The sequence below is a fragment of the Peromyscus maniculatus genome, chromosome 8, assembly GCF_049852395.1.
Source record: "Peromyscus maniculatus bairdii isolate BWxNUB_F1_BW_parent chromosome 8, HU_Pman_BW_mat_3.1, whole genome shotgun sequence".
Classification (NCBI taxonomy): Eukaryota; Metazoa; Chordata; class Mammalia; order Rodentia; family Cricetidae; genus Peromyscus; species Peromyscus maniculatus.
In genome coordinates, this window is record NC_134859.1 from 42,407,641 (window position 1) to 42,426,991 (window position 19,351).

The 19,351-nt window shown below is 51.2% G+C and overlaps 1 protein-coding gene across 2 annotated transcripts; it reads left to right on the top strand.

Annotated features, from left to right (window-relative positions):
- Positions 1–351: 351 nt before the first annotated feature.
- On the top strand, positions 352–18,848 carry LOC102925807 (L-amino-acid oxidase-like). 2 transcript variants are annotated; one of them, XM_042284050.2, is made up of 7 exons: positions 352–1,322; positions 11,725–11,954; positions 12,396–12,508; positions 13,230–13,431; positions 14,442–14,510; positions 16,305–16,441; positions 17,809–18,848. In XM_042284050.2, exons 1-7 carry the CDS (start codon positions 1,295–1,297, stop codon positions 18,638–18,640), a joined length of 1,611 nt encoding a protein of 536 aa, XP_042139984.1. In that variant the 5' UTR covers positions 352–1,294; the 3' UTR covers positions 18,641–18,848. The 2 variants fall into 2 exon arrangements, with proteins under 2 accessions (XP_042139984.1, XP_076398528.1); XM_076542413.1 differs by lacking the exon at positions 352–1,322 and having other exon boundaries at positions 11,582–11,954; positions 17,809–18,775.
- Positions 18,849–19,351: the final 503 nt, after the last annotated feature.

The following is a 19,351-nucleotide window of genomic DNA, read 5'->3' on the forward strand; positions in this document are numbered from 1 at the left end:
GAACTTTGAAGAAGAGGAGAGGGAAAGAGTCTAAGAGCTGGTGGATGGGGAGCTGTGAACTGTGGACTCCTGGACACAGCATGGCTTTAGAATCATCAACACCACGGCAGTTCTAGGTGCCCATATAAGATTTGCACAAGATTGAGCCAGCTGACATCTCAGCATGGCTCCTTGGTGGAGGAGCTTTAGGCAGTTGATGGTGCTGAGGGAGGAAGAACTGCTCTCCTTTAGGGATATGGATGCTGGCACACTGCCTGTGCTCTGGGCACACATCTACGCACATGTAGGCTGCACTAACGGACTCGGGAGGTTATTAATAACAACGACAAAAGGTGGACCTGAAGTTGGGTGGGAGGTGGGGTGGGGAGCACTAGGAAGTGTTAGACAGAGGCACTAGAAGATACACTACATTGTATAGGTCTATACAATTTTGGGGAGAATAAATGAAAATAATGTATTTTTTAAAAACCATGATAACGTTCTCTTGAATCAGGTCTGCCTTGAAGTCTTCCACAAGGGCATGAATAGTTCTTTTATTTAACGAGAGCCAGGCTCAGAATTAAGAAAGACAAGAGGCAGGGTATCCCCATTACTGCAAACACCACATCTACCATGAGAGGACAGCTCTGTGTAAAAGTGCAGAGAAGACAGACCCCGGGAGACAGGGCACCTGGAGGCAGAGCACAGGCTCAGACTGTAGCCCCTTCCACCCAGCAGACCTTCTGCTGTGCCACCATCTCCCAGGAGACACCCCAATACTGATAGCCATGCTATAACCTTCTTATGCAGCTGTGAGAAGGGAAGACCAGGTGCAAAGGTGGGGACAGAAGAATCCCCACAGACACGTCAGGTCACCTGAGTTCACTCCCTGTAGGACATGAGGACACAGAGCCCAGGAGCTGGGTCACTGACGGTGGGAGGCAGAACCGAGGACCCACCCTCACCCGGTGGCAGAGGTGCCAGGGCCTGCTGAGCCACTGATGGGCACGCCCTCTTGCACCATGCCTCTTCTTGCATCAGGATGAAAGCATTGCCCTGGATGTCACACGGAGGCATATACATTTATTTGGTCTGATCCCACCCTCTTTCCTGTTCTTCGCCAAACTTCTCTGGCAGGGCCTGTCGGCAGACCTGGAAACCAGGGAAGAACCAAGGGGACCTAGCTTCAAGGAGGCCAGAGTCTCGGGCTCATGATGGAGGAGTACAGATGGCTGCTTCCTGGTCCAGGACTCTGACCTCCACTCACCTTCCTCAACACTGACAACTTGCCCAAGCTCTGGCTCTGTGGACATGGATGCTACCAGCTCCAGGCTGGATCCCAGGTAGGCGCCTTGCCTTCCTTCCCAGGATGGAAGACCCTGGAAATGACCTCTCTCCCAGCTTGTCTGCCACCCTAGAAGGGTGTGCTTGCCCCGTCTGCCTGTGCCAGGTCCCTTTTTGCCTGGACACAAAATCCTTGGTAGCAACCAGGCAGGATAACAGGACACAGAATAGTGAGGGGCCCTCTTGGGTGAACCCTTACTTCAGTAACACAGGATGTACCTATTTCTCTTCTGCTATTTCATAGGAGTGAGGTGGTCCAGTGTCACTCCAAGGGAGAGGGAGGGGGAGAGGGAGAGGGAGAGGGAGAGGGAGAGGGAGAGGGAGAGGGAGAGGGAGAGGGAGAGGGAGAGGGAGAGGGAGAGGGAGAGGGAGAGGGAGAGGGAGAGAGTTGCGTGTGTGTTTTCTGTAATGTGTTCTGCATGTGTGCTGTGTGTGTTATGTATATTGTATGTGGCATATGTGTATTGTATATTATAAGTGACGTGTGTGGTTTGTGCTAATTGGGTCTGGAAGTGAACAAAGGAAGGGTGTGAGCTGTATGTCCCCCTACCCTGAGCTGTTTGGGGGGCAACTCTCCATTTTCCTGGGTTTCTGTTCTTATTCCCCTTCTCCCTTCTCTGCATTCTTTCCCCCACGCCTGCCCCATCCCTCGTGATGTTTTTAAGCTTCTGTACTGTGCATGCAGTGCAGGGCCAGATTCCTGACCCACATAATGACCTGTTGTGCTTTACCTGGCTTTGACTCTGTCCAGGAGGAATCAGGGCTCTGCCCAGTCACAGTCTCTTTCTGTGTGCAGGGCACAGGTGATTCTCACACGGTCCGTGGAGTGCAGAGGCAGACACAGGAGGTGCAAAAGGAGAAATGCATGCTGCAAGGCCGGGGCCAGTGCATGCCCCCAGCAGTTTGAGGCAGAGCGTCCACCCACAGTTCCTCATCCTGCTTTTTGCTTCCTGTACTTTTACGGGATCTACTCGCAGTTAACAGACTCAAGCCTTGGGAATTCTATGAGGACAGCTATTCCCCCTGCCCCCCAGCATTGCAGAGGAACCCTCTGCAAAGGGCTGTCAGACCCTCTAATCGAAGAATAAATGGGAGTCGCCCATGGTGGTACACACCAGTAACCCCAGCACTGGGGAGGCAGAGACAAGAGGGCCATGTAAATTTGAGGCTAGCCTGGTTTGCATAGTGAATTCCAAGCCAGGTTACACAGACTAGGTTATGTAGACCCTCTCTCTCTAGGAACGGGGAGGGGTGTGGCTGGAGAGATGCTCACAAGCTACACACCGGCTGCCCTTTGTCAGGATCCGAGTTTGGTTCCCAGTATTCACATTAGGCAGCTCACAAATGTCTGGAACTCCAGCTCCAGAGGATCGGGCACCCTCTTCTGGCCTCTGTGGGCACCCATACACACATAGCATATACTCAGACAGCAAGACAGATAGGCTCCGAGACAGACCACAGGACAGACCCCAGGGCAGACACGCCCCAGAATAGACCCTTAGGACAAATCTCTAAGGTAGACATTCAGGACACACCCTCAGGCTGACTCTTCTATCATAAGCCCCAGCACTGACAGACCCTCTAGACAGATCCCTGAAAGCAGACACCCTGGGAAAACTGTCTGCAAGACAATATTTCTGGACAGAGATCCATGCCAGTCTTCCAAGCACATGGGGGTGGCTTTCAGGAATCTCTCTGTTACTGGTGGTCAGAGTCTAGTTTAGGAATTTCCAGGTTCTTGGCATCTTATTCAGAAAACTGAAATAAAGACACGCACAGATTAGCGAACGTGGAGAGGACTTTGTTCAAAGCAAAGCAGTAGTGCAGGTCAGAACCTGCCCTCAGAGAGCAGTGGGCCGTGTGAGTGAGGGTACTCAAGGGCCCTGGTTACTGTTTGGGGTTTTTCTTTTATGAAGTTCAGGAGAAGGAGGAGTTTAGTTGCTAGGAGGTATCATGCGGGTGGTTCTTGGTTTTGATTGACAGGCTTGGGTTACATAACCTCTGCTATGCATGTCTTTTCCCATAATGCATCTGATTTTAATCGTATTTATGCCCAATTAGGCCCAGGTAGAAGATGGTAAGTAGCTTGCTCAGGGAACACAGTTTGCCTTATTGTGCATGTCACCCAAAACTGGTCTGGGATGACTCAGCCCATCTCTCTTGGTTCCAGGATGTGTTCTAGGATATGTTTGAATAGAAATGGAACATTATCAAGGGGTAGCAAGGGAAAGGAACTTATTTCCATTGCTTAAAGCAGGTATACATGCAGCCTGGTACAGGTGGAGTCCTGGTTTGCTAAGCTAGTCCCAATTGGTGCCAATCTCATGTTGGCCGAACTCTGCATTCCCAGGGCAGCATTAACTCCTTCCTACACACGGAACAGAGGACAGAAGCCCATTGCAGATACGATTTCCTTCATTGTGCAAGTGATGAGGAGACCGACAGCCCTAACCAGAAGATAATCCCTTACTTCAAAACACATCCCAGTTCACACTGGAAGCATCCCAACACTACCTGCCATTCTATTCAATTATTATATTTTACTTCCTTCTATTATTGTCTCGTTGCCTGTACACACTCACCTGCATGTATGTGTGCATGTGTGCTCATGCAATACAGACTTTTTTTTTAAGAGCTAGAGTCTCATTTAGTGCAATCTGTCCTTGAACTTGCCATGTAGCTGAGGCTGGCCTTGAACTTCTGATCCACTTGCTTCCACATTCTGTCTTAGTTAAGGTTTCTATTGCTGTGATAAACACTAAACCAAAAGCAAGTTGGGGAGGAAAGGGTTTATTTCTGCTTACAACTCTTCTTAGGTCCATCAAAGAGGAAAGTGTTAGGTCCAAAGGAAACTGCCCTTCCCCAAACTCTAAAAGGTAGTCTGAACACCTAGAAATTAGCTCAACCTGGACTATAGGAGGATTTCTGGCAGTTAGATAAAAGCCAGCCTTCCTCAGGAACTTGTGAAACTGGTTCCTATCTGTCAAAGGAGTCATTTCTCTTACCTCTGGCAGGAGGGACATATGGATACCTGTATTGTCTATTAGCACATGCTGGCTGGCCTCCAGGCTCCCTCTGCATCACAAGTACCTGTTACTCGTTTCAAAGTCCATGCTGGCATCCTAGCTCTTCTCAGCTCTACCCTAAACTCCCTCCAGCTCATGGGCTTCTCATTCTCCTTATAACTCTGCTCTTCTTGCTATGGGCACCCGACCTCGTCCGTCTGTTTTGCTACTGCTTCTCCAACTATCTATTCTCTATCTCCTGCTATTCTTCCCTCTCTTGCAGACAGCCCAGGCCAGGTCCAGTCTGCTGGCCATGTTCAGTCTACTTCTTTCTCTTTCTGCTCTGGACTCTTCCAGATGCCTCTGGCTGTTCCTTCTCTTATATCCATAATAGAAATCTTCCCCTTAACCATACCATGGAGTGGTCATGTTGCCATCTTGTACAGAAAGCCAAGGCAGGAACCAGAAGCCAAGAATGAAGTGGAAACTATGGAGGAATGCTGCTTACTGGCTTGTTGCCGATGGCTTGCTCAGTCTGTTTTCTTATACAACCCAGGACCACCTGCACACGGGCAGTACCACCCAGTGGCTGGGCCCTCTTAGACCAATCATCAGTCAAGGAAATGCTCCCACAGGCTTGCCTACTGGCCAATCTGATGGAGGCATTTTCTCAATTGAAGCTCCCTCTTCTCAGATGACCTTGGCTTGTGTCAAGTTGACATAAAAACTAGCCAGCACGCCTCCCAAGTGCTGCACATCCCCCAACCTTTTCAATCTAGGAAGAGCTGTGTGTGTGTGTGTGTGAGAGAGAGAGAGAGAGAGAGAGAGAGAGAGAGAGAGAGAGAGAGAGAGAGAGAGAGAGAGAGATGTGTGTGTGAAGGTGTGGAAGCTGGGGGAGGCTGTTGGATATTCTGATATATCAAGCTCCATTTTATTCCCTTGAGACAGTGTCTCTCACAGAACCTGGAGCTAGAATCCAGCCAGTAAGCTCCAGTAAGCCACCTCCCATAACACGGGTCACAGGTGCATACAGCCACATCTAGCTTTGGATTTGAACCTGGGTCCTTGCACTTACACAGCAAGTGTTCTTACACATTGAGTTGTTGCCTCAGTCCCTGAAAGAAAAGGAAAATTAAGCCAAGTATATACATTTCTAATTGAGCACTTGTGAGGCAGAGGCAGGAGGATTAGTAGTTTAAGGCCAGCCTTGGCTACATAGTGAGTTTGGAGCCAGCCTGAGCTATGTGAGACACTGTCTCAAAAATTTTTAGAAAGGTAATTTTAATGTTAGCATTTATGGTTTAAACTGACTTTTGAAATTCTTATTTCATATACTGCCCAGCATACATATATAACTTGGTGACACACTCTTGTGACCACTACTCAGGTGACATTGTAGACAATTGCTCATAGGCCCAGGAAGGTCTCCTGTGTCTGGTCTCAAGCAACATCTTCCAGAGATCAGCCCTGTGATCACTTCTGTTGTTGTTGCTACAGACAGAGTGACCCTTAGCCCAGCTGGCCTGGAACTCACTGTGTAGCCCCTGCTGACCTCAAAGCCATGGACAGCCTCTAGCCTCAGCCTCTGGAGATCAGGGGTGACAGGTGTGAGCCCCTGACGGTCGCTTTATCGCAATTCCCAGATCTGTCCTTTATAAACGTCATGCAAGTGAGGAATCACTATAGCTATCTCATCCGATTTTCTGGTCCGTGGTGTTGCTGGGGTCCTCTGGAGACACTCAGGTCACCCTAGGAAGCAGCCTGTCACATCGTCCTCTGACCGGCACTTTGTCTGTCTCTGATGATCCCCTCCTGCTGTAGATCTGTCTGATTAATAAGCATGAGAGGTAATTAAACTGGAGTGGCATGAGATGGGATTCAGGGGCCTAAACTCAGAGTCTGATAATGCTCTTGCTGGGTAGGGCCGAGCTTCCGGAGCCAGAGTGAGGCTGGGCCGGGCAGCAGGGGGGCTGTGCTTACCCTTGCTCTCTTCACCCACCTCTGCCTTCCACCAGGTCCAGGCTTGCTCCTTCTGCAGGTGGATCTGCAGGGGCACCGGCCTTTACATGGGCTCCACCACGCCTCCAAGGCTTTCCATCCCACAAGGGGAGGGTTAGGGAAGGGTGACAGTTCTCAGAAGGGCACCAGGAAAAATAGGCTCAAGTTCTGGAATTGAGAGGTGTGTCAGGAGAACAGCATGCACCAGGAGCTCACGAAGCAGGAAACGAGCACAACCCTGGAGTTTCTGCTCCCAGTGCCCCGGAGGACTGGAGGAAGAGGGAGGAGGTGGCTTTGGCAGTTCGAGAAAAATCTAAGAGAAGGGAAAGGAAGTTAGAGAGCCTGAGATACACAGTGAGCGCCAGGCTAGCCTGGGCTACCTGCTGAGACCTGTCTCAAAGAAGGAAAAGAGAAAAAGAGAGGAGAGAGAGAGGGATGGATGGAGAGAGAGAGAGAGAGAGAGAGAGAGAGAGAGAGAGAGAGAGAGAGAGAGAGAGAAGGAGAGAGAGGGTGGGCAGGCAGGCAGAGTCATAAAGCCCCTCAGTCCAGATGGGGGAAGCAGCAGGGGATGGGTGTGAGGAAGGAGGGGATGGTGAGGTGAAAGACCCTAACTAAGGAAGCAGCAGCGAGGAGCCCTGGACAGAGACTCAGGAGGGTTCAAATCTCTCCTCAGGTTTCTGGCCAAGAACTGGTGGAAAGATTCATCAAACCCCTAGTGAGTGACAAGGGGAACCGACTTGGGTGTGTAGACAGCATCAGATTGTGCATGGCCCCCCAGGACCTGGGCTCTCTTCTCAGGGCTCCCCGCCCTCGCCATGCCACCCGAGGCAGAGTTGTGTTGAGCGTCAAGACAGGGGAAGCTCTGGGGTGGGAGAGAGGCATGTCCTGACTGCCCACCCGCCCTCAGACAGACTCAAGGACCTGGAGCCGGGAGACCCTGGAGACCTGGGATCCAGGCTGGGTGGGAAGCCCAGGAGCCTGCTAGGCCAGGGCTCTGGACCCACTTTCAGCCTTCCCTTTTTATTCCCGCCGCCCAGCTCTAGACCCAAGGTGACTCTGGTTTCCAAACCAGTGACAGAAATGAAATCACCCGGCAGGTGTATTTTGAAGTAAACAAAGGGACAGGATCCGTTTCATTTTAATTGATTTGTTGTTTTGTTTTTTATGACAGGTCTTATGTATCCCCCACTGGCTCAAACTGTAGCTGAGGACCTTGACTCCTTGATACTCCTGCCTCCACCTTCCAAGTGCAGGGATTACAGGTGCTCACCACCATGTCCAGCTCTGTTTTTTTCTTTTTAATTGCACATAGTGATCCCATATATTCACGGAGCACAGTGTGATAATTTAGTCCACAATACAGTGTATAATCACAGGGCAGAGGCTGTGTTTTCATCCATTTACACAATGATTGTTGTCCAGTTTTCAAATTCCCCTCTTCTTGTTCTTTACAAAGTGTGCAAGGAAGCCAGGCATGGTGGTACATGCCTGTGGACCTACCACTTGGGAGGCTGAGGCAGGAGGATGGAGAGTTCAAGGCTAGTCCATGCTACAGAGTAAGACCCTGTCTCACAAACTACAGCTGGGCATGGTGGCTCAGGCCTGTGGTCCCAACACTTGGGAGGTAGAGGCAGGAGGATCAGGAACTCAAGGCCAGCTTTAACTACCTGAGATCTTGTTTCAGTAAACAAACAAATATTAGTTAGGTTGTTGGTTAGTTACCTTAGTGTAAAACATTAGAACCTTTTCTTTCTCTCGTTCTCTTTTTTGGTAGGTATATATATATACATACATACATACATACACACACACACACACACACACACACACACACACACACACACACACACACATATATATATATGAATGTTTTGCTTGTATGTATGTCATGTGTGTGTCTGATACCCATGCAGGCCAGAAAAGGGCATTGGATCCTCTGGAACTGGAGTTACAGATGATGACGAGCCCCTTGTGGGTTCTGGGAACAGAACCTAGCCAGTGCTCTAACCAATGGGTTACCTTTCCATCTCCCCCCTTGGTAGATTTTTGCTGTTGTTTTTATGAGACAGGGTTTTTCTGTGTAGTCCTGGCTGTCTTGGAACTCCCTCTGTAGACCAGGTTAGTCTCAAACTCTAAGATCTGCCTGTCTCTGCCTCCTGAGTGCTGGGATTGAGGTGTATGCCACCACACTGGGTCCTTGGTAGACTTTTTTTTTTTTTTTTTTTTTTTTTTGAGGCAGGGTCTCATGTAGTAACCTCTAGAACCTTCCAGGCCAGCCTGAGCTGCTTTGGGTGAGGCTTTATCTCAAAGACACAAACAGATTCAGGATGTGCGATTTCCATGTCCTGTTCCTCACTGGCAGATTTAATCCACTCCTCCAAGAAAGTCATGACACACATGTCCACAATATTTCTGTGGCCACATAAGGCTTAGGGTTGATACCGCGTGGATAGGGCAAACATGGTTCCTGACTCCAGCAGACACCTGGTTTCTCAATGGTCACCCCACCGCAGACGTAGGTCACAGCACTCTTTAAAGCCAAGGGTAGGTGGAGGGACGCTAGGGCTGTGGGTCTGCCGTTGGCTTCACCTTGTATAGTAAATGCCTGTGGTTGCCAGTGCCACCACAGGTTTCCTGGCTCCGTTCTTTTTATTTCTTTCCTGCATGTAGCTGAGGACTGTGGGTTGTTTTGACAGGTCCTGAAGCTCAAAGATACTTTGTTCTCCTCTGGAGTCACCCTGTCGGCATGGCTCTCCAGGGCAGGGCACCTGACAGGAAAGTGAGAGCAAATTAGTGCAAACTCCCCGACTCAGCGGAAAAACAGCTCCAGGAAGTGGTGTTTCCCAGAGGATCCAGCCTCTTTAAAGGGATGGTTGCTGGGAATTTCAAGCACCATTTTCCAGCAATACAGAAAGGTAGCTAGGTGATGGGTGCATACCATCTGCGTGTGTTACAACATCATGCTGAATCATGCTCACACGTACCGTGAATAAATGCAAATAAGTGCATCACAAGGGAGCAAAGAGGGAAAACTGGGGACTTCCGGTTTCAAAGGTAGAATCCACTTCCTTAGTCCCAGTTCCACTCCTTAAAGAAAGAAGAGATGGGGAACCCAAGGGGTGGGAAAAGGCTGGATTCTGGTTATGGTGATGGTGGTGGTGGTGGTGGTGGTGTGTGTGTGTGTGTGTGTGTGTGTATGTGTACATGTGTGTGTTTGTGTGTGTGTATGTGTGTGTGCCTGTGTGTGTGTTTATGTGTGTTTGTGTGTGTGTGCATGTGTTTGTGTGTGTGAGTGAATGTGTGTGCGCATGTGTGTGTGAATGTGTGTGTGTGCATGTGTGTGTGTTTCTGTGTATGTGTTTATGTGTGTGCATGTGTTTGTATGTGTGTGAGTGTGTGTGTTCATTCCTCAATAATAATTAGAAGCCAGATGCCGGGTGCACAGGTTCACAGGGAGTCGGGAGTCAGGCAGCCCCGGGGATAGCAGACAAAAGTAGGTTGCAAAGCTGAGTCGGAGGATGAGCAACGACAAGTCCAGACGAAACCCTGGCCCCGGGCCTAGTGTCTGTGATTATTGCAGAGGCTGGAGAACAACCTCTGTCTGTGTGTCCTTCCCTCTATCTCCTCACCCACCACCTTCCCTCTGTTCATTCCTCCACACTCATATTCCTCAACTGTTCGGAGAACTCCTAGGAGCCATGCTCTGTGCAGACAGAACTGATTTCTGACTCACTCTGGATAAGACAGGTTGAGCATTTGGCTAACGTACCGAGTACAAGTATTGAACAGGAACCCAGGGACACGGTGATGGGTGGAATGAGGTGAGAGAGCCATCAGTCATACATAGGTGCCAGTCCCTCTGCTTCCACTTCCTGTAAAGCTACTGAGTGTTTCAGTGGAGAAAGGTACCCAGTCCATCTGTTCTTCACTAACACGGGGAAAGATGCAGAGGAACAACCCGGATTAGTCAGCTCAAAGTGTGTAAGAAAATACTATAGAGTATGCTATGTCTCATAGATGGACCTCTCAACGAAGGTCTTGCTGGTGGGCCTTGGCCGCTGAAGGTTTCCCACCATGCCCTTTCTGTGTGGGCATCCCTGGTGTTTCTCTTAGTGTTCACATTTTCTCTTTCTTTTAAAAAAATACAATGTTACTGTTACTCTTTTGAGAATTTCATAACTCCTCCTCCTACCGTCCCAGACCCACCTTCTCCTTCCTACCTCTACTTCCTGTCTTTTATAAAGAGACAAAGTAGCCATCCTGGTCCTTCGGCGGCTCGTAGAGTCTTTCTACCTGGTCTTTCTCCATCTGTGAGCCTTCGTTGTAGGGATTGTGTTATAGATGTATCAGCTGGGGCTGGGTACTCTCCAATCAGTTGTGCTCTTCATTTTCACAAGTTGTAGCTTCCTGTAATGGTCTCTGTCTGCTGCAAAAAGAGCCTTCTTTGTTGAGGGACGAGATGACACTTACCTGTGGACATCAGAAGAAGTATCTAGGATGCAGTTAGGAACGAGGCAGTAATAGTTCTCCTTTTGGCTCCACGGCCTACATACTTCCACTTCTCATGAGGACATCACATCGTGGGAGGACCAACCCTCACAGCTTCATTTTAACAAAGGCCACCACCCCTAAACGGGGTCGAATTGTGAGATCTTGTGGGTTAAAAGCCTCCACATAGGAATGTTGGGAAAACACAATTTGTCCTGTAACACAGACGATAGCTTTGAAACCAAGAACTCAACTACCGCAAAAAACACACCTTTGATGGGCTCCCGGAGGGAAGGTGTGGCCTGCCTCTCCCACAGTGGAGCCAGAACTGACAGAAACACACCAGAACTTGGAAAACACAGGCCCACCACTGGGCAAACTCTAACTTCAAGGAGCCATGCTCATCTCTGAGAGGCAACCTTGTGATGATCCTTTGGGTCTCGGGAACCTGGTGACCTCTAACACACCTCTCGGGGACTGTTGCCCTATGACACAAAGTTTCAGGCTTCCAATCTTCTGTCTCCCACAGTGGTGCTGAGGTAAGGGTCTTCTCATTGCAGTGGACAGTCTAGGCACCCCAAATGGTGGTGGAAATGGGGAAATCCAATGTGGTGGGCAGGTCTTCCTCATCTGTGTGCATGGCAGTCCCACTGACCGAGGGGAGGGAAGACACCTTAGGTAGACACGCGCATGTGTCATTCCCCGAGTGAGAGGCCTTGGGACCTGAGGGGCATTTGTGGACTAGCAGGCAGAGTGGCAGGTAAACTTGGGAGGACCCATGACTAAGGCTCTCTTGGGTAGGGGAGTGCCTGGTATGTTGCATCACAGGTCCAGTGATAAATCTTCAGATCAAGGGGTATGGCCAGTCCTCCTTCATCCCTAGCCATTTGCCTAACTGCCACGTCCACAGCTATGTTCCCAAGCTGGCTGGCTCTCACCCTCCTGGCCGTGCTGAGCTTGGAGACCCAGGCCTTCAACAGCCAGCTCGTCAAGTGCTTTGAGGATCCCCAGTATGAGGAGCTGCTGCAGCTGGCCCGAAATGGCCTGGGGCAGACAGCAGAGAGGAAGCAAGTGGTGGTGATCGGGGCGGGCATGGCTGGACTCACTGCTGCCAAGATCTTGCAGGATGCTGGCCACCAGGTACGTGATGGGGCAGGGGAGAATCTCTTGTGGGAAGACTGAGCTCTAAACAGGGAGGGAGAAGACCAAGCTGTGGACATCCCTGAGGAGCTGGGGCCAAAACGAAGCTCCAGAGCTCTAGGGTAGCTGGGGGTAAGAGAGCAGGTAAGCTTACCCAGTGACAAAGAACAGCTTTCAGAGAGAGGCAGGATGAAGCTAGGGCCATAGCTCAGTGATAGAGTGAGGAACAGCCTGTGGTTTCCATCTCCAGCACTGTGCAAGGAAGGAAGGAAGGGAGGGAGGGAGGAAGGGAGGGAGGGAGGGAGGGAGGGAGGGAGGGAGGGAGGATAGGAAGACTAGGGAGGGAGGTAAATCTGGGTCTGCCACAGGGGAGGAGGATGTTGTACAGAGGGTATGTGACAAGTCCCGTTGAGTTCATCAAAGAGCTGTTTGTCTTTCCAGGTGACTGTCCTGGAGGCCTCAGGGCGTGTAGGTGGCAGAATCGAAACCCACAGAGTTCCTGGAGCACACTGGTACATAGAGTTGGGTGCCATGAGGATCCCTATCAACCACAGGTACTCCTGAGAACAGTAGTAGCAGAGGATGAAGGCCAGGATGAGAGCTATCACACCAGGAGGCCAGTGCAGAGGACAGTGGATGGAGTTCTTTCCAGGAAGCCCAGGGGTTAGGGTCTGACTTAACTGATTTCCCAGCCCCAGGGCAGCACAGGAGCATCTCCTAGCCTCAGCGTTTAATCCACGTATGGAGATAACTGTGCTAGGTTTGACTGCCAAGGAGGATGAGTTGAGGACATCACAGATGATAGGTGGTCCACGATAAACCTGCTGGAAAGTCAGAAGCAGTCTACTGAGTTTGCAAATGATAGGGAGCTGGGTATCCTTCCAGGAAATGCTTTCTGAAGGGATGAGCAGTTTGGAGAAGTTCGGGAGCGCTGAACACAGCCTCCAGGAAGGATGGCTCCACAGACACACTGGGCACACCCCCTCTCACCGTGCCTCCAGGAACTGGAGTGTTCACACTTGACAGTGTGAGGGTGGCAGGTTCCACACAAAGTGGCCGAGAGCTCAGCCCTCATACAGGGCCGCCAGCAGGAAGTCCAGGTCCCTCTTGGAACTCCAGTTCTCGTCGAGTGTGATGACCCGGGTGCCTATCATCCCTTTCATGGAGGAAGGCCACGGGTGGTCTTGGTGGACCCAGGGGAGGCAGAAAGAAGGTCCAGGAAGCAAGAAGGGCTGTTTGGCTCTCAGAGCCTCAAGTCTCTGACTCCCTTCACAGGCTTTCTCACGAGCTCATCAGGAAATTCGGGCTGATGTTAAAGGAATTCTGTCCCTGCAACAACCAGACCTGGGTGCTGGTGAATGGAGTTCGGCAGCGCTCGGGGGCGGTACAGGCTGACCCTGGCCTGCTGGGTTATGAAGTGAGAGCTGATGAGGTGGGAAAGACGGCGGAACAGCTATTTGATAAGTCGCTGAGGAAGGTAAGGCCGGGTGGAGAGCAGCTCACCTCTTCCCTCGGGGCCACCCTGCATAAACACCTTCAAGCTCCTCTGATTCCCCGGGGAGGAGCTTTAGTGGACCCCAGGCCCTCGAGTGCAGGAAGCCTCCACCAGATTGACCGTTATTGGCCCCTTCTCCCTCTCATGACTGTCCCGTGTCAGCCACCGGGTCTGCGGTCAGTCTATTCCCAGACCCCAGGCATCTGTGCATGGACAGACGTGTGCAAAGTAGCTGCCATCGCGGTAGGGCCAGGCTCATTACAGAGAGAGCCCTGCAAGCTCTAGGTCTGAGTGGGCCGTGTGACTCCAGGAGAAATACTCGCTGGCTCTCTTCTCTCGTCAAAACGGTGCCAGGACGGGACCAGTGCTCACTCGACAGCTGTAATGACTGACAGTTTGTCGAGGAAGAACAGTAAGCACTCTGCCTCAATGGCCTGCCCACCTTTTCTACCTGGCCCAGCAGCGACAATGCCTTTGTCTTCTCTGACCCATGACCTGGAAGGACCTCACTGTGACAGCTGAGCTCAGTGGGAACAGAGGGCATTCCCAGGAGGCCTCTGCCCAGTGTTGCCTTGCTGTGGCTCACTTGGGGTCAGCATACTCAGTCTCTCTCAGCAGCTCTGTGGGGACAGCCTCTGGCACCTGCTTGCTTCACAGTGGCTTAGAAGTCCACAGAAATGTCCTCAACATAGGACAAGAAGGTAGACTTCCCATATATAACCTCAAGGCTGACAGGGGAGTCTGGATACTTACCTTTGTATACCTGGTGTCCATTCTAGAAGAGATGAAATTCCCACCATCCCAGATTTAGGACACAGTTTTGGAACCCAGGATTCATATAAAGTCACACACACACACACACACACACACACACACACACACACACACACGAACAAGGGAACAAGGGTGGTGCATGTGGATGGGTGGGCTGGCTTTGACAATCTTTGTGGGCTGACCTTCACCATGTCCTCCCCCTCTTCTTCCCTCCTGAGATTGTGGAAGAACTGAAGAACAGCAGCTGCCGTGAGGTCCTGGAGAAGTATGACTCCTTCTCCACCAAGGTCAGTTCTGAGACCTTCCGCCCTGAAACCACCCCGCCGGGACTGCTACCTGGGGCGTGTTGCACTTTACTGTCTGCCCTGATAGAATGCAAGCTCCATTAGGGGAGGGAGAGAAGGAAGAGAGGGAGAGAGGGAGGGAGGGAGGGAGGGAGGGAGGGAGGGAGGGAGGGAGGGAGGGAGGGAGGAACTAGACAGAGACCACTCCATGGAGGGCAATCAAGCTACTTATTCCACCTTGCTGTATCAAGGGAGTCATCCATAATACCCACAGAGTCAAAGACAGACAGAGGTATGGGAAAGCCTTATGGAGGTGTGTGTTGCTTCACAAGGGGTTAATGTCTCAGAATGTATCTTTAGATGATTATATAGCTGTGCAAAAATCACAGCGTTTACATGCCAAGATGCCTACGGTGCCACTTGGCCACACACTCCCTGGGAGCCACTGTTATATGTGGGTCACCACTGATGAAAACATCTTTTGTAACACATGACGACAGTGAAAAGCGGAAAAGCCTGGGCCTTCGGCACAACCCACTGGTGTGAGAGCTGACCTGTCATGTGTGAGGCCCTGGGCTCAATACCCAACACTTCAGATACAAGAACACAAGGAAGGTTCCAGGTGTGGCCCGATAGGAGGCTGTTGGCTCGTGGGTGCTGGGGCCGGCTCACCCCTGGGCCTGGGGAGGGGAGGGTGGTAGGTATTCTTCGGCTGATTCTGAGAGAGAAGCTCATAGTCACTGCCAGGCCCTGACCATTCTAAGTAGGCTGTGGTTTGCCTCTGTGGGCAGCTTGCTTCAGAGGTTGGGTGGATCAAAGCCCGTGGCCATGTGTGGTCTGACCACTGCTTACTCAAGGCCTTGGTGTGGAGAGAGAGATTAGAGAACAGACACAAGTCAGAGATCGCCAGGACCCACACCCAGTGAACACGCCCTCAGACTTGGCCAAGGCAGCGATAACCGCTTTGAACCTTGAAGGTCCTAACCGATCCAGCGCGTCTTTGGGCGCCCTGGTGTTGCTGTTCCTAGGATGTCGTGGCCCTGTGGTTTAACCTCTGGTTTAAACAAGTGTGTTGAAGAGTGGCATTTTGCCCACCTGGCGGTGTCCGGCCATCCTAGCCGGCTCTTCCGGTGCCTGGCCTCTTAACTCTGCCTGTGCTAGTAACAGGGAGCGAGCAACACAGCCCCGGGGAAACCAGATGGTCACCCACGCTAACCAGTGAAGCCATGCCAGCCAGCTTTGTCACGTCTGTGCTGGCTTTATCTAAGACGAGGAGCAGAGACAAAACGCACAGGGCACAATCAGGGTCACAGGTGCGCCGTGAGCCAGCTCTGAGGTCACTTGCTGATGAGCGGCTGGGTCAGCAGGTGATAGGTCAGGGGTGGGAGGTCAGGACAGGATGAGAAGGGTTTTGGTCCTCAGATGATTCTTCCTAGCCTGGGCTTCAGGAGTAGCCGGGCTGGGTCCACGTGGGCAGACACGGAGCCTGGGCCTCAGTTTCCCCATCTGCAAAGCAGGAATCCTTACCTTTATTTAGAGGATTATATGAATGAAAGTCTGGGAGTGTGTAGGCTGAAAACTATACTTAGTGTTAGCTATTTTCCCTATACAGGGGACCAAAGGGATCATGTCTGGACAACGGTACAAAGCAGCCTTGGGGCTCAGAGGGTACACACTGGCCCTTCTACCCTGTCCAGGTCTGTTCCTCGCTGTCCCTGGGTAGGAAGCGAGGCTCACATTAGCTCCTTATACATACATTCTCATCCACTTGCCTTATTTCCTCACGCACGAGGACAGGAGTACCTGATCAAGGTGGGGAACCTGAGCCGTGGGGCCGTGCAGATGATCGGTGACTTGTTGAACACAGACTCTGGCTACTACGAGGCCTTCACAGAGACCCTGCGTGGCATCATCTCCTTCTTCCAAGAGCCCCGGTGAGAAGTGGGGCAGGGACAGGGAGTCACTAGTTACTGATGAGGATAGAAGTGAAAGGAGGGACTAAGAAACCAGGGGGAAATTCCTCCAAAATGGGAAACTGGGTGTGGTGCTGCACACCACCTTTAATCCCGGTACTCAGACGGCAGAGGCAGGTGGATCTCTGAGTTTAAGGCTAGTCTCAAAAAAGCGGGGTAGGGAAGAAAGGAGAAAGGAAGGAATCCTGACTTCAAGAAATCCCAGAGTCACTAGAGTGGATGGGGGTGTTAAACACTTAAGGTGGACCCCAGAGACATGCCTTCTGATATGCTGCCTGCCTTGGCACCCCACTCTGAGAACCTCTTGATAGAGGTCTACCAAAGAGCGTGAGCCTCATCTGTTCTGTGACAGGCCCTGTGGCCTCAGCCCTGCTTCAAGGGACACTTGTCATCTTTCAGCCCAGGAAGACTTATCAGGGATGCAAACCTGAGACTCCAGTCACCATTGGTCACTGTGATCTGTAGCTTATAAAGATAAAAGGGCGCCAGGCAAGGTGGTGCACACCTGTAATGCCAGCACTCCCGAGGTGGGGTGGGAGGATCTGAAGTTCCAGACCCAACTTGTCTCAAAAAACAACAACAAAAAGATAAAAGCGAACTGGTTTTGTGAACAGCAACAGAACAGGCTACAGGAAGCTGAAGTGAAGCCTGGGCATTGATTTAGTTAGACATTCTGGCCTTCTGGTACGGACTCCTGCCCTTCTTATCAATTTGAATCCAAGCCAAGAACTGCCTTTAGGGCGCATGGGAGGGAAGGAAGTTTTAGGACCGACTAAGTAACACAGCTCTGTAGTGTTCGGATATTTTCCTTGAGCAGCCCCCCAGGACATTACGGAAGGGGCTGTAAGAGCCCTGGACCGGGGCTGGGGTTCTGACTTCGTTGCTAGACTGCTTGCCTAGCACGCAGGAAGTCCTGGGTTCCATCCCTAGCATCACATAAGACTGGGAGGAGCAGCAAATGCCTATAATTTCAGAACCTGGGAGGTGGAGGCAGGAGGATGACAAGTTCAATTCTGGGTGTTTGTCAGCTTATGACCAGGCATCCTGGGTGGCCATAGGAGGTAAGTGACCCAGAGGAGGGGGTTGTATTAGCTCAGAGTAGACACACGTTTCTGATTTGGTCACTCCAAAGCAGTGCCTTTCTCTAGCTCCCTGGCGCTAACGGACACTCCGCTTGCCTTTGGTTCTTTGCCAACTGTTTGTCTCTCTAAAACACGGCTGGGACATACCTGCGAAGGGACTGAGCCATTGTCCCGTTCCAGCAGCCTGTCCTCCGAAGGCCCTGTCCATCAACCCACTCATCTTCTTCTCTGCTGGTTCACTCTCAGGTTTGATGAAATCGTTGGGGGCTTTGACCAGCTCCCCCAGGCCCTACACAATTCGCTCCTCCCAGGGACTGTCTGGTTCTACTCACCAGCAGAGGAAGTGGAGATGTCTGGAGACTGCGTCCACGTGACCTACAGGACACCTGACCCTCTGCAGCCCAGGGCGCGGCTGACTGCAGATTTTGTGGTGGTAGCCACCACTGCCAAGGCTGCCCGGCTCCTCCGATTCCAGCCATCTCTCTCTCTAAACAAGCAGGATGCTCTGCGCTCTGTCCATTATAATAGTGCCACCAAAGTGATCCTGGCCTGCACACAGCGTTTCTGGGAACGAGATGGCATCTTTAGCGGAAAGTCTAGCACTGACCGGCCTTCCCGCTTCATCTACTATCCCAACCACGTCTTCCCCAACGGTGCCGGCGTCATCCTCGCATCTTATACCCTGGATGATGACTCGGTGTTCTTCACAGCCCTGGACCACAATCGGGTAGTGGACATTGTTCTGGATGACCTCGCTGCTATTCACAATCACAACAAAGAGGAACTCCGGACCCTCTGTCCCTACTTCACAGTTAAGAACTGGAGCCAAGACCCCTATTCCATGGGTGGCTTTGCCTTCTTCACCCCTTACCAGTACGTGGACTATGCCCAGGAACTCAGCCAGCCGGAAGGGCCAGTCTTCTTCGCAGGTGAGCACACAGATATGCCCCATGGCTGGATTGACACTGCTATCAAGTCAGGGCTCAGGGTGGCAAAGAACATTCAGGAGGCTGTGGACTTGGCTTTGACAAGGAACCCCAGAAACACAAAAGACCACTTCTCCAAAAGTGAACTGTAAACAGCCATGTGGGCCTCAGGAACTGGGGTGATTCCAAACAAGCTTGTCCCACTCTCACCTATCTTCACCTTTGCTCAGAGATTTGACCCACGACTCATGACCGGATCCCCAGGGTAACAGACCACGCATCACCCCTACATTCATGACAGTAGCTCGGGAAGCACATGTGGCACGGGATAAAAACAATAAAGCAACTGTTGAATTTGCCTATCACTGTTTTATTTACAAATTTTTAAACTTAAATTTTATTTATTCAGTGTGTGTGTGTGTGTGTGTGTGTGTGTGTGTGTGTGTGTGTTGCGCGCACACCAGTGCCATGGTTTGAAGCATGGAGGTCAGAGCATAACATTGGGGAGTCGGTTCTCTCCTTCCACCATGTGGGTTCCAGGGATGGAGCTCAGATCACTGGCTTGGTGACAGGCATCTTTAGCCCCTGAGCCCAAGTGTTTCACGACATTCTAGAGTCATCTAAATAAATTCAGAGTTGAGTCCTGAGGGCAGGAACCCTTGTCTTTCTCAGGACACTTCTTTTATCCTTTATCTAGTCCTAACTCTCTGGCTTACCTCTGTACTGCTATGAAGACACCATGACCAAGGTGGCTTACAGAAAAAGGAATTTATTGGTGGCTTACAGTTTCAGAGGGTGTGGTAAGTAATCGTGGTGGCAGATAGGCAGGTATGGTGCTAGAGCAGTACCTAAGAGTCCACACC

Excerpts from the sequence above, each read along its gene's own strand:
- LOC102925807 (XM_076542413.1), top strand. The coding sequence starts at position 11,673 with ATGGCCAGTCCTCCTTCATCCCTAGCCATTTGCCTAACTGCCACGTCC. Across the intron at positions 11,955-12,395 it reads TGCAGGATGCTGGCCACCAG|GTGACTGTCCTGGAGGCCTC; the intron begins GTACGTGATGGG and ends TTGTCTTTCCAG. Across the intron at positions 14,511-16,304 it reads ATGACTCCTTCTCCACCAAG|GAGTACCTGATCAAGGTGGG; the intron begins GTCAGTTCTGAG and ends GCACGAGGACAG.